The sequence below is a fragment of the Bidens hawaiensis genome, unplaced genomic scaffold (assembly GCF_021521415.1).
Source record: "Bidens hawaiensis isolate Kalapana, Puna unplaced genomic scaffold, B.hawaiensis_p1.1 tig00001206_1, whole genome shotgun sequence".
NCBI lineage: Eukaryota > Viridiplantae > Streptophyta > Magnoliopsida > Asterales > Asteraceae > Bidens > Bidens hawaiensis.
The window spans coordinates 4,417,587-4,432,166 of record NW_027491069.1 but is presented as its reverse complement, the minus strand read 5'-3'; the positions used below and the strand labels follow the sequence as shown (position 1 = coordinate 4,432,166).

At 34.2% G+C, this 14,580-nt stretch overlaps 1 protein-coding gene, 1 long non-coding RNA gene and 1 pseudogene across 2 annotated transcripts; 2 read left to right on the top strand and 1 right to left on the bottom strand.

Annotated features, from left to right (window-relative positions):
• Positions 1-1,473: 1,473 nt before the first annotated feature.
• On the top strand, positions 1,474-1,876 carry LOC143565114 (uncharacterized). Its single transcript, XR_013141000.1, has 3 exons — positions 1,474-1,555; positions 1,626-1,675; positions 1,761-1,876. It is a non-coding gene; the product is annotated as an uncharacterized LOC143565114 (long non-coding RNA).
• Positions 1,877-6,833: 4,957 nt separating this feature from the next.
• On the top strand, positions 6,834-8,046 carry LOC143565104 (leucine-rich repeat extensin-like protein 2 pseudogene; annotated as a pseudogene).
• Positions 8,047-9,135: 1,089 nt separating this feature from the next.
• LOC143565093 (large ribosomal subunit protein eL31-like) lies at positions 9,136-10,937 on the bottom strand. Its single transcript, XM_077052177.1, has 3 exons — positions 10,865-10,937; positions 10,644-10,754; positions 9,136-9,554 (listed from the first exon to the last, which is right to left on the bottom strand). Exons 2-3 carry the CDS (start codon positions 10,727-10,729, stop codon positions 9,275-9,277), a joined length of 366 nt encoding a protein of 121 aa, XP_076908292.1. The 5' UTR covers positions 10,730-10,754; positions 10,865-10,937; the 3' UTR covers positions 9,136-9,274.
• Between the last annotated feature and the right edge of the window lie 3,643 nt (positions 10,938-14,580).

The following is a 14,580-nucleotide window of genomic DNA, read 5'->3' as shown; positions in this document are numbered from 1 at the left end:
ACAGGGCCCTGCAGCTTCCATTGGATTGTATATCGATTCTGGCTCGATTTACGAAACGCCATTATCGTTAGGGGCTGCACATTTTCTGGAACGTATGGCGTTCAAAAGCACTGCCAACAGAAGCCACTTGCGTTTGGTGAGAGAAGTGGAGGCTATTGGCGGCAATGTGGCGGCTTCCGCTTCACGAGACCTAATGAGTTACACGTTTGATGGGCTCAAGACTTATGTTCCGCAAATGGTCGAGTTACTTGTTGACGCTGTAAGGAATCAAGTTTTCTTGGACTGGGAAGTCAAAGAACAGGTATCGGTATAACTTTTTAGTGGATTTTTTTTTTTTATCATTTTAGATATTTGATGAAAATAATGCTATAAATAAGCTTGTAATATTGATTTGCAGATTGAGAAAGTGAAAGCTGAGATTAGTGAATATGCTAACAATCCGGAAACGTTGCTGTTAGAAGCTATTCATTCGGTTGGATATTCTGGAGCGTTAGCTAATTCTCTTCTTGCTTCAGAAGACTCGCTTAATAGATTAGATAGCACCATACTGGAACAATTTGTAGCGGTTAGTTTTTTTTCACCATAAATTGTATTGTTGTGTATATGTGGATTCTTAGTGTTTCTAAAGATTTTCATGTTTGAAAATTGCAGGAAAACTATACTGCGCCTCGGATGGTACTGGCTGCATCGGGAGTTGAACATGAGGAACTGTTGAAATATGCAGAGCCTCTTCTCTCTGATTTGCCAGGTGGCGGTCAGGTTAAGGAGCCGAGGTCGCTTTATGTCGGTGGTGATCATCGAGTTAGGGCTGATACAGGGGTATGTTTGTAAATTGTCTCTCAAATTAACTTTCCGTTAAAGTTTTTTGTTCTCTCGTTCTAATGCAATTCTTACTTGCTTAGAGGACTAGTTTTGCCCTTGCATGTGGACTTCCCAGTGGCTGGCTTGATGCAAAAGATGCCATGACTTTGACAGTTATTCAGATGCTAATGGGAGGCGGTGGATCTTTTTCAGCTGGCGGTCCCAGGAAAGGGATGTACTCGTGGCTTTGTAAGTTGTACTTCTGTGTAGTTGAGATAATCATGTGTTGTTATTTAAAAGGCTGTTGGTTAAAGTCTCATTCTTGATTGTGATTATTATGATGATTAGATGTTCATATCTTGAATGAGTATCCAGAAGTGCAGTCGTGTACAGCATTCAACTCTATATACAACAACTCGTCTATTTTTGGAATTAAATGCACCACTGTAAGATTATTTTCTTTAATGGTTTATCAGTTATTTGTTTTGTGTTTAGTTCTATTAAGTAATAATTTTATCACTTTGTTACAGAGTCCTAAGTTTGCATGTCAAGCCATGAATAAAGTTGCTAATGAGCTTTGGGAGCTCGCCACGAAGCACGTTATTACAGGTGTAACTTTTTGATGCATTTTTTACTAATCTTTATATGTATAATATATAATAAAGATGACATCTATTTTTCAGTTAGACGGGAAGAGCTGGAGCGTGCCAAAGAAGCAGCCAGGTCTGCTATTCTAATGAACTTGGAATCAAGAGTACGTAACATGTCTTATTGTTGATTACTAGATTATTAGGTTTAACGTTTCGGTTATCTGCATGTTACAGATGATTACTTCAGCAGATATAGGCAAACAATTATTGACATATGGAGAGAGGTATAGTTTTTAATAATTTTTAAATCGTCCGCTTATCTACCATTATATCCATGGTTAATTCAAATTATCAAAACAATGTGAACAGGTGACCTGTAGAGTATTTCTTGAAAGCTATAGATGAAGTAACGGGCGAAAAAGTAAAAGCCATGATGCTAAAGCTTGTTTCCTCGCCGCTCACAATGGCAGCACATGGAGACGGTAAACGTTTTTTCTGGTTTTTTTATTAATATGTTGTGTAAAATCTTGGGGTTGTACTTATGTTTAGTTGTTTTATGGCAGTTACATATGTACCAAACTATGGCATGGTTAGCAGAGCAGTTTCCGAGGGTTATTATTTGTATATGAATGTGGACTGATTTTGCTTCAAGATTTGGCAAATGGTACTTGTTATTGTTGTTTTTAGACGCTGAATGAATGATTATTTCATTGCCATTCATCATTTTTGATGTCTCTTTCTATAATGTATTCGGTGTAAACGTTTTGGTGGCGATTCTGTCATGGATTTCAAAATGTGTTTAATGCAATGGTTACGCCCAAAAACACTTGTCCGTGACATAATCTTTTTACATGGATTTCAAATTATGTTCATGGCAAGGTGTACATATTTATAAAATAAACGTGTTTTAATAGCATAATTAATTAATTATTACATAACATTATATATGTTAAGAAGTTAATCACACCTTATTTACACATTTCAAGCTTTGACTTGTTTACCTTATTTACAAGCTATATCGATTTGTCGCATTCATACAGTTTACCAACTTGCTAACATCTTGATAATAGGGTTGATTACTGTCCGATATATTTATCAAAGGGCGTCCTCACATTGTTTTGACCTTTTAGTTTGCGAGGATGATAAAGTATTATATACCGGCATTATATGGCATCACTTGTCGTTAATTAATTTCAACAATTATATAGATTTAGGTGATCGACTTGCATCGTATAAAAGAAATTAAGAAAAAGATATCCTTTACTTGTAACTTGTAAGTCACGCTTTAGAAACCATTTTGTAATTCGACTCGAGCATGAATCTGGGCCTACGACGATTCAATCAATTTATATCTCAATGGAGATGCACTTCATTAGTTCATTGCTAACTAACTGAGATAATTAGCCTCAGGCATGTTGAAAAGTTGATGTTAGTATAAAAAAATGTATATGATCTCTTAAAATTAATGAATTAGATTTTCAGTTTATTAGCGCATATTCTGCAATGATATTTCTGCCAAATTACATCAAAGTTTATACGAAATAATACGTTAGACGCTCAACTCAGCCCGATTATGTTACACTTATTTATCATTTTATCTAATACTTAAAATTCCTTATTTCGGCCTAAAAGTATATGATGTGTTACCTTTTGCACCACCTCTACTTTTATGATGCCAATGATTATTTTGTGTGAAAAAGATGGAAAACAATATAACATTCGATAATTTGAGCAGTATAGCAAATAAAAAATGGCACAATTGTTGGAAACAAGTTCGTCCATTTGTCAAACATTTTATGTTTTAAATTTTTGGTTCTGTTGGTTTTAACTTTTAACATATTGTCTAGAGTGGCCCCTGAATTTTAAGCCATGTGCCTAGAGGCCCACCAAAATGTTACCTGCCTCATCTTAAATTGGCCTCATGCCCCTAGCCACCTATATTATGTAAATGCAATGATGGAAACATCACATGTGCTTTAAATAATAAAAGAATATCGTTAAAAACAACGTCACATGATTAAGGTTTGAGAATTTGGGATCCATTACTACATATTTGATCATTTTCAAACTTCACCTGAAATAGATGGCTTTGTCCAAAAGATCCATCGGGTCTCTTTCCGGTCGCATCCAAATTTCAGTCTCATATTCCGTCCATATATGTGTTTTAAGTTTGGAATTTGCTTAAGATCCGTGTTACTAGCAATCTTGAACTTAACGAGAATAATTATTCTCATGACATGGTGGTGTATTTGCAAGATTAGGAACCGGGCTATCTTCACAAACCAATGGACTAAAAATAGATCTTCTTGGAAGTGTGTTTTATAGAAGGATTTGTGTTTTTGTTGTAATATTAGGTTTGTTAATTTCTATGCCAAACAAGATAGACATAATCGTAGATGGCTAAAACAACAACAAAAACCATAAGGGTGGTTACCGGCTACCATAGTGCTGCTACTCGGCATCCACTAAATATAGCATGATACTTGCACCAAAACTGTGCCTTAGCTTAGACACAAAATTGCATAATCCCCTAATGCCAATGTGAGATTCAACAACGTACCTCAATATGATTCATATACAGCCATGAGCTTCATTTACCTCAACTATGAGTCTATGACCCCGATACACAGATCAATCTACCACATTAGCCATTAATTGTTTGAAATATAATACCACACAAACTGCCTTGCCTGTCATTTATTCAGATATTCTAACATGTTAACGACAACTCACAACAAAATATGCGTACGCTGACTTAAAACAGAAAGTGATGCAACTAAGATAGTCCTTTGCTAATATCATTCTAACGAACAATTTATTGTCTACTTTATTTTGAAGGTCATACGTAATTTAAGCTCTCTAACGTCCTGTGCCCAAAGATATCTAAACGTGCTTAATAACCAAGTGACCCAAATGATTAGTTCTATCATCTACGTTACCAACTCAACTTTTGTTGTTTATATACCTAACTATTGACATTCATTGCATGTTTAAATTCCTAATAGCATGTTTGAGTGTTGTTGACTCAATTGCGAAACGAATAGACTTATCACCTTCAGTGTACACTTTTATGTTCAGAAGGTAGATTATTGATCATTTGAACCATGTTAAGCTGCCACGTACTTTGAGTCAATTCTGTTTGCCGTCGGTGCAAGACACGACTATATCGTTTTAACATGTATTGATATATTTATCAAATTTAAACAACAATCAAACCAACCATGCAATGCAATGCAATGCAATATGAACGGGAATTTATTTAAAGTTAACAAATTAAATATTTTCAATACAATATACAAATTTGGGATGTTAGAAGTTACAAAAGTTAACTTGAAGACATGATTACAATTTGACAATGTATGTGATGATCATGTTGATTTTGATTCTTTTTAAAGTGTTATAAACCTCATATTCAGGAAGGGTCATGTTATTGAACCCAACTCATGTGCCACAGCCAACAAAAGGAAGTGGGTGACCTTGACCTTATATTCTTCTCTCCCGTAACTATCGCTTTAAAATGCGTATGCATGCCAGCGTATCTTCTAATATTTACATACGTTGTTAACGTTTTAGGTTTTAAATCGGATAGTTAACATGAACCCGTTATAGTTATAAATGTTATATTGGTTATAGTGATAAAAACATTAATCAAGTAAATGATGGTTTCTTTAAAGTAAAGTTGGATTGCCTTTAATGAGTACGCACCCACCCACATATAGTGTGAGAGCTAGGCAGCCATATATACTCGAGTGAGGTTAGCTGCAATTTCTACAGTACTCTAATTATGTCTACTTGCACATGCATTGATTAAAGGATTAAGTGCTATACAGTTTTAACAAGGTTTGATGTAAAACTCATTTAGAATTAGGAGATTTTTCAGCTCATTAACCAACTTAAATATAACTTAAGTCCTATACTTCATTACAATTTAACTCTTAATAAGTTAATATGACTTTTAGAACAATTTATAACCAACTTAAATATTTCTTGTAAGCATATTATTTTCACAAATTTTAATATTTACAACTTACGCCAAGAAATTTCCCGTAAGCAATTTATTTTGGCAATTTATCGTTTTAAAAAACGCCAACAAATTTCTGGTAAGCAATTTATTTTCACAATTTACCATATTTTCATTCGAAAGTATAATATATGAGCCACAAATACTGTAACATTTTTCTACAATCTAATATGTTCTATAATTATAAAGGCACATATTTATATATGTAGAACATGAGTCACCTTTTATTTAAAAAATAAATACCTTTTATTTAAAAAATAAAATAATAACGTAAATACTAACGATACTCTCATTAGAAATGAGAAATAAATTAGTACAATACCATTTACAAGACGAATAAATTGAAAATAAAATATGATTTTTCTCTCCATATTCAAAATTAATATGCTCCAATGTTTTTAGCGGGTTTTTTAACGGGTCTTCATGAAGTATCCTTATCTTGTTTCTTCATCACATTTGGTCTTTGACTAAACACCTTGACTATCATAAAAACAAACGAAATATTGACGGTTGTGGCTGAGGATTCGTGTTCAACACGGGTCTCTTAAAACACATTTCGCGCATCTACTTAGACAATGCGTCTGTCTTCTAGGGTACAACAGCTAGAGCATTATGTACTGCCGGGGAAGACTACGCGCCCGAGGTTACACCAGATTCTTTAGTGTGATTGATAATATGAAGATGAAGTTTAGAGAGTTCTCCTCTACAATATTCCATGAAAAAGAAATATACTAAGGTTTGTTTTTGATGATCATCATTTTTGTTTAAAACACTTCTCTTCTTCACTTTAGGCAAATTTATACAAGAACATGAATGAGTGAAAGGTCTTAGTTAATTTGAGACATAAACTCTAATTAAATCTCATTAAGTGACATAAATAAAACTTTATCAAAGAATTTATTTTTAATTCACCATATTAAAATTTTTTTTAATATTGTACTAAATAAAATATCCATTCGTTTAACATAAATTTCCTAACAATATATTCTCTTAACAAAAACTCAAATGACAACTCACTAATGGTAGTTTCGTGATGTTCAACATATATGACGTAGTGAATGCTGGGCCTTGCATCGACTGATTTATTTAATACTTTCAAAGCCTAAAGTCCCAACATTTTGTTTCTTAAGTAATCTTAAGTCTAACAAACAAGATTATTGGCCCATATAAAAGAAACCCATATATTATATTAAACACGAGGGTTTATCTTCTTAATATTTACCTAAAATCTTACAAATTCCACACTCTTTTTGACAAATGCAATCATGATCCATGCACAAATGTCAAACTTCACAACAGAAACATCAAACGCTGAAACATACTCATTTAATTCAACACCAACCCCATTATCTTTCCAGTAAAACACACCCAACTCCAAGATCAACCTTAATTATAAGATCTTCCATCTTCTTCCACAATTTTTCAAAACCAAGAAAATGCATAAAAAATCCAAACTTTTTACACTTTCTTTAATCTTTCTTCTTGTTATTCACTCCAATGGGTCAACCCCATCAAACCCAAATCTCAAAAATGCCTACATTGCCCTCCAAGCATGGAAATCAGCCATTAAAGATGACCCAAAAGGAATCTTGAACTCATGGGCTGGTCCAAATGTATGTGACTACAAAGGTGTGTTTTGTGCAGAGTCATCTTCAAGTGGGACAATAGTAGCAGGTATAGATCTCAACCATGGTGGTCTTGAGGGTATTTTGGTCAATGAACTTTCCCTCCTTAAAGACATGTCTTTGCTTCACCTCAACAGCAACAGATTCTCAGGCACAATCCCAACCACCTTAAAAGACCTTTTTGCCCTCACAGAACTTGACCTCAGTAATAACCTGTTTTCAGGACCATTTCCTATCACCACCTTACAAATACCAAATCTTGTCTATTTAGACCTCAGATTCAATCTTTTTTCAGGACCCATTCCAGATCTTGTGTTTAATAAAAATCTTGATGCAATATTGCTTAATAACAATAATTTTGATGGTGAAATACCACTAAGTTTAGCAAATTCTCCTGCTTCAGTTATTAATTTAGCCAATAATAAGCTTACAGGTGATATCCCATTTAGCATAGGCTATGCCAGTCCTGGATTAAAAGAAATCTTGTTCTTGAATAACCAGTTAACCGGTTGCATACCTCAAGGGATTGGACTATGGTCCGAATTACAAGTTTTCGACGCGAGTTTCAATTCGTTGATGGGTCATTTGCCCGATTCAGTTTCGTGTTTGGAGGATATTGAGGTCTTGAATGTGGCACATAATAAGTTGTCGGGCGAGTTGCTGGATTTGGTTTGCGAGTTGAAGTCTTTGATGAATTTGAGTGTGGCTTATAATTACTTTTCGGGGTTTAGCCAAGAATGTGCTAAGTTGCATGGTAGGAATGTGGTTTTTGATTTTGCATTGAATTGTATTCCTGGGGGGCCGATGCAGAGACCTGAGCCGGAGTGCGATATGATTCCGGGTGCTAGTTTGAGTTGTTTAAGGATACCATCACTTAAGGATTTGTCTTGTGGAGCATTGCTTGGAATTCTTCATTCATCTAGTCCATGATGAAAGTTGTACATGCTTTGGGTGGAATGCTGTGAAGTTATGTTGCAAATTGGTTAGTGTATTTAGACCTGACTTGGTTACAAAGTGGGATATCAAAGTTATGGGTTGTATTATTATGGTTGTAAGTTGTAACTCATTTGTTGTATCAAGGGAGGGTAGATCAGCCAAGTTATTGGGTTGGTTCTTTTTGTATTGAGGAACAAGTGTTTTTAATAGTATATGAAGGTATGGTAGATCGTCAAAGCAGCACCGGAAAAGTGTGTATTATTAATTCTAATGATTATATTTTATATGTTTTAATCGTTTCTATGACTTGTTTTAATCGTTCTATCCTTTTCAAGAATAGTATTTATCATTACTGGACAACCAAACTGGTAGGAAAACTGCGCGAAATCAATGTTGTATCATTTATGACAAATATGGCTGGTCTACTAGTGTTTTAGTTAGATTATAAAAATATAGGTTGCTAAGTAATTACATAATAGTTAGCACACGAAATTTTGCAACAAAACACAACCAAATAACTGCGAAAGTGGCATAGGTTGTGACATTATGGAAAAGCGATAAGGAACTCAAGCATTTAAGCTCATCTCCTAGTAGATGCGTATTTTAAACATTTGACCGGTCACTAGAACAAAAATAAGTTGGATTGTTAGTTGGACTTTTTACATCTTTTAAGTATATGAACATGAACATAAGGCCTGACACCACCTATACTACCATAGAAGTATATGAACATGATTAACAGACTGAAAGAAACTGTAATTTAAGTTTTATCTCAAATGTGTCACAATCGAGTTTTATCTCAAATGTGTCACAATCCAATTTGAATTCTTTATCTCAAATGTGTCACAATCCAATTTGAATTCTTTGGATAAATGAGTCACAACTCATAAGGTTCAAGTATCTATAAAACAATTTATCAAATTCAACTAAACACAATCAATGCCACTAGATATACAGAAACTAGCAGCCAAGATGAAGACAAAATCTGACTTAAATCTAGCTTAAAATAAGAGAGCTCTCATGATCGCAAACACTAGTGTTGCAAACCACTCTTTGTGCTTTATAAAAGATAATAATGCTAACCTGAGTTCATAAAACACTGTATAAACTTGTATCTAAGGAAATAGATCAAAAATAACAAACGAGCATAATAATTCATCAACTGAAAATAGAAAAAGTAATATCTTTGACAAAAGATAGATAAATTCAAGTTAAAATATAGATAACAAAAACCAAACAAAGATAACAAGGATCGGAAACTAAACTCTGCTCGATACTTCAAAAAGGTCCGATTTAACAACTCAATCTTCATCATCGATAACCTTTGTGCCAAGTCCCTTGAGCCCCTCTGCAGGGATCTCTGCAACAGTTACAAGTGAGTAGAGTTCTTCCTTAGCATCTTCATCATCATTCCTCCTCCTGGCAATCCTAACCCTAACTCTCCTTGGAACACTTCTGATTCCTCTGCTCCAGACTTGCTTGTTTAGCTTCACATCCACTCTCACATCAGTGGTGCCCATGGCCTTCTGTGCAAACTTCCTGATCTCCTTAATTGCCTTTGGTGCCTTCTTCTTAAATGTGCTATATCCCACAAACACCAATCAATTATTAGTTTATTCAACATATTAAAAATGCATCCCAGATTAAAATTTCAAGATAACTCATAAAATCGATTATCTTGTAAACACTGAATCCAAACTCAAGATTGAGAAATCGATAACAAAACAGAAACAATTAATTCAAATTTGAGTGAATTTACTAGCACATATGGTACTTTAAAAGACAATAAAATAGCTTTAGCCGCCTTCTTAAATGTGGTATCACACAAACAACAATCAATAACTCAGTTGTTCAACATATTGAAAACGTATCATATATTCACTTAATTGCTGTTTAACTGCGTTTCAAAGTACTATATGTACTAGTTTTTATCACTTATACTTAGTTATTTGTGTTTGTTTTAATTTCAAATTCACTATAACGAATATGGATGCATTGTTTACAAGAGCATTGCATCTATGAGCTATCTTACAATAATAAACTAGGATGCATTTTCAGCATGCTGAAAAAATAAGCACCTGATTTTTGTTTCTGTGATAACACTTTTTTTTAAAAAAAAGGCACTTAAAGCTATTATATTGTGCTTCAAAGTATTATATGTGCTAGGTTTTGCACTTAACCCTGAATTATTTACATTTGTTTCGTTCTCGACTTCACAATAATTTCCAAGGGATGCATCATCAATTAATGAACACAACTAATACAATGATCTTGTAAACAATGCATCCAAACTTAGTATTGTGAACGGAAATCACAACAAACACAAATAACTCAAATTTAAGAGAAAAAACCAAGCACATATACTACTTTGAAACACAAATAAACAGCAATTAAGTGAAAAATCTTGATCTCATTAGTAGCTTTAGATGCCTTTTTTTAAATATGATATCACACAAACAACAATAGATATTAATTTCTTCAACATATTCAGAAGGCATCTTAATTTAATACTTCAAACAACTCATTAATACAGTGATCTCGTAAACAACGTATCAAAGCTCAATATTGTTGAATTGATGAACAAACACAGAGAATTAATAATATGAAACAACACAAATAAACAGCAATTAAATAAGTATTGGAAAAAAAATGAAGCATAAGTGTTAGTACCATCCATGGAGGCGTTTGTGGAGGTTAATGGTGTACTCTCTGGTCACAACCTCTTCCTTCCTTCCTTTCGTCTTCTCCAACACCATTTTCACTCCTGCAACTAAACCTTACCTGTAATTAACAAATTTCAATCATCCAAAGATATTCAATTGAACAACAATTACAGATCTAAATTGCTCCACCGAATTGTATTTTAACATTTTGTTCGTTAGAGAACGAACCTGTGATTTGTGAGAAGATGAAGGCCAGCAGCTGCGATAATGGATGGATGGAGGCAATAAAAACCCTAACCGGAAGTAGTAGGGTTTGCTTATTCTTTTGGGCTTTATGTATAATCTGCCGGGTCAAGATAAAGCCCAACGGCCCAAACAGGATACAAATTTGGTTGCAATGTATTGTATGTTAGAAACTTGGAATAAGTTAGATTAAATTTACCTGTGGCTGAGCAAAATGACCGCAGTAATCGAATCATAACCGATAATTGACAAATCCGATATTAACTGAAAACGGATAAAACTGAGCAACCCAGCCATTGGTTAGAGTTATTGTTATGCGTGCTTGGTTAACCGAAACCAAACTAACCTAAAAAAATTAATAAGTTGGAAGTTTTGTATGCTAAATTGTTTGTAGTTTTGATTTTGTTTGTACTTTCTGGTTAATATAATTAGATTAATTTTGACATGTAATTGGATCGACAATTCACATGATGAGTAATTGTTTAAAAATAATTAGTATTTAATTTTTAAATATATTTTTCAAAATAAATTAACGAGGTGAATTACAAAATTAACTATCTCACACTCACTTATGACTTAACTATAACACATCTTAGTGAGTGTGAGGGTGGAGCAACTCATGCCTACATGGCAACACTTTTTTTTCACACTCAAATAACCATGGCTTTAGTAGCAGGTGTGTGACCACTGAGAAGGTGTTGCTACGAATGTTAAAAAAAGATAATAAGAAGATAGTATAAGTGTGTCTTTTTAGCACTGTCATGACAGCCTAAAGGGTGTGTAAGATGGGCGACTGTTGCAAGTTTTAAACACAATAGGTTTTGCTAGTTGCGCTAACGCTATTTATATTTAATATTTAAATATATAGACTAATTACTTAGATGTATTATACGAGCGCAATATTTATTGGTCGCACATGGCATCTGAAATCTCAGGGACGGCCTTAAACTTTATTAAAAGGATATGTAGTATAGGTATGTGGGGTAGGTTTCGCCTAAGTATTGAAAAATCCATCTCCGATTTCATGAATCTAATTTGCATCTTATCCATGTTTTGATAACTGAATTGCAATTCTATGAAGTTTTTTTTTCTTTCATTGAAGTTTTTGTGTTAGTTAATTACCTCTCCCATAACAAATAACATAATTACTCAAAAGAGCCGGTGTAGTCGATCTAGTAGCAATCTACCACATAAACCGAATCGGTCGTTTTACTAACGATTTTGGAGTATGCAATTACGTAGATGTTCATGAATCCTTCTTTATTATTAAAAGTTAATGCAAACTAACGAATTACAATAAAAATGGATTTAAATGTTGAACGTGGTCTTTTTAACTTTGAAATGTATTAGATTAGGACTTCTTTGAGCATAAACGATGATTTAGGTTACTTTAATGATTCTAGAGTGAAATTTTATGTTTTTGTTTACGATTACCCTTTGAATAGTTCACACCCATATATATTGTGAGATTATTTTTAATAAAAACGTTTGGCCTAAGTGAATCCTCGTAAGACGGGATGCCAACCGTCCATACTGATTTTGACGTCCCATATATACCTTACTCACACTTCACACAGTTATACCGATAAGGAGGAAACCCATCACTGTATTGTTGGAAAAAGACTCATTTGAGTCAAATTTCAAACATGAGACCATAAAATTTCAAACTTTAACCATCAATCGCATGTCGTTGGATTTAGACTAGAGGAGTAAAGGTCAATTGCATTAATGGTATGTTTGGTTGGAGGTAATGGAATGAAGACGGAATGGAATGGGAGAAGGAATGGAATGGACAATGGAATGAAATGGATCATTACCATTCCTTTGTCTTGTTTGATTAACCTATGTGAATGAAATAAATTATTACTTTATGTTGTTTGGTATCCAGAAAAATTATATGAATGAAATAGAAATAATAAAAACCCACATATCTCAAAATATTATTTTTACCAAAAAAAAAACGCAATTGTGATGGTGGTGGTGTTAGCTCCGACGATGAAAATGGTGGTGGAGGGGGTGGAGGTGGTGAAGCGGTCAGGCAGCGACAATGGTGGTGACGATGGTCAGGCGAAGGCGGTGACAATGTTTGCGATAGTTACAGCGACGATGGTCAGCAGCGGTGGCGGTGGTTGCGCTGGTGGTAAGATGGTGGTGGCGACTGTGGCGGTCAGGTGTTGGTGGTGGCGATGGTAGTGGTGGTTGTGTTGTTGAGAAAGTAGGGTAAATGAGGAATGATTTTGATGAAATGGGATTCCATGTGTAATAGATGATTCCATTCCATTGAGCAACCAAATACCACTTTTTTCATTCCCATACAATGAATCATTCCACTCTTCCTATTATTCTTACATACCAAACGCTACCTAAGTGTGAAGTGTGAGATGAAAATACCTACAAGAAACACCCAAAAAGTATCTCAATCGGTGAGATCTTGTCACGTGATCAGCAAATAAGGGTGAGTAAAAAACACATCGAATCCTTTATTTTAAATCCCAACCTGTATCTCAAAGGTCAAGCATAGTACGCCTTTAGTGTTCATATGTCGGCTTATGCTACATTAATATAACTTAACCGTTGCTTGAGAACAACTCTATACACTCATACGCCGTAGGTCTCCCTTGTACTAAACTCTTGTTGCTGCGAGAAGCTAAATGATATGATGCCCTCCATCTCATACACATGCTGACTTGGGTGTCGGAGCGGACTCCCAAGATAACAAAATTTTAAAATGGCAAAAAAATGTTCAAATAATAAATAAATATGAAGTGTTAGATAAATTTTGAAAGTCTGCTACATGCAGAGATGGATAAAAAACCTGGTTCCGGACCCGATCTGGAACTGAACCAGCCCTATCAGACCCGCGGGTACGGACAGTGGCTGAGCCACACTTTCACCACCGGGTTCGGCCGAACCCGTTTTTTTTTTCGGTTTTATATATATCCTATAGTGTTGAATTAATGAGCGAACCCAGTATCGTTTAAAAAAAATATATTTAAACCCATTGATTATTAAAATTTTAATTATAAATTTTAGTAACAGATATTATTTTTATAAAATATAAAAAGCTTTTAAAAAAACTAAATAAATTATAAACAAACGTTACATGTGGGTCAATAGCACCCTATTACCCCATATATAGATTAATAAAAAGACCAAAATACTCATAAAATGAATCAATAAGCCCAACCCAATTAACATTCTTAAACATAATACCTAAATAAAAAATATGTAAATAAACAAATAAAAAACATCGGCCATTGACTCAGCAACCGATCAGCTTTTTTCTGTCGACCAGATGACCATTGCTTCATCGACTTCGCCTTTCACCTCAAGGTTTCAACCATCGCCAACCAATACATGTTGGTCTGTCGTTTGAAAAATGTTTTTCTTCAATTAAGCATGTGAAGTCAGATTTGTGTAATCATTCGGGTGACGATTATATGAATGATGCTTGTATTGTATTTGTTATTTTGAGCATGAGTTCTTTTCAAAGTCGCGACTGAAGATATTTTTCAAAACATGAAAACACGTAAGGAACAATTATAATATGCAATATATATTTTTTTAATAACTTTGTATTTTATTGAATGCTAACGATATATTTTTATTATGATAGTGATATTGCATTTTATTTATCTAACCGAATGATAGACCCGACCCGACCCGACCCATTTGGGCCAGAAAACTTTGACACCGGAAAA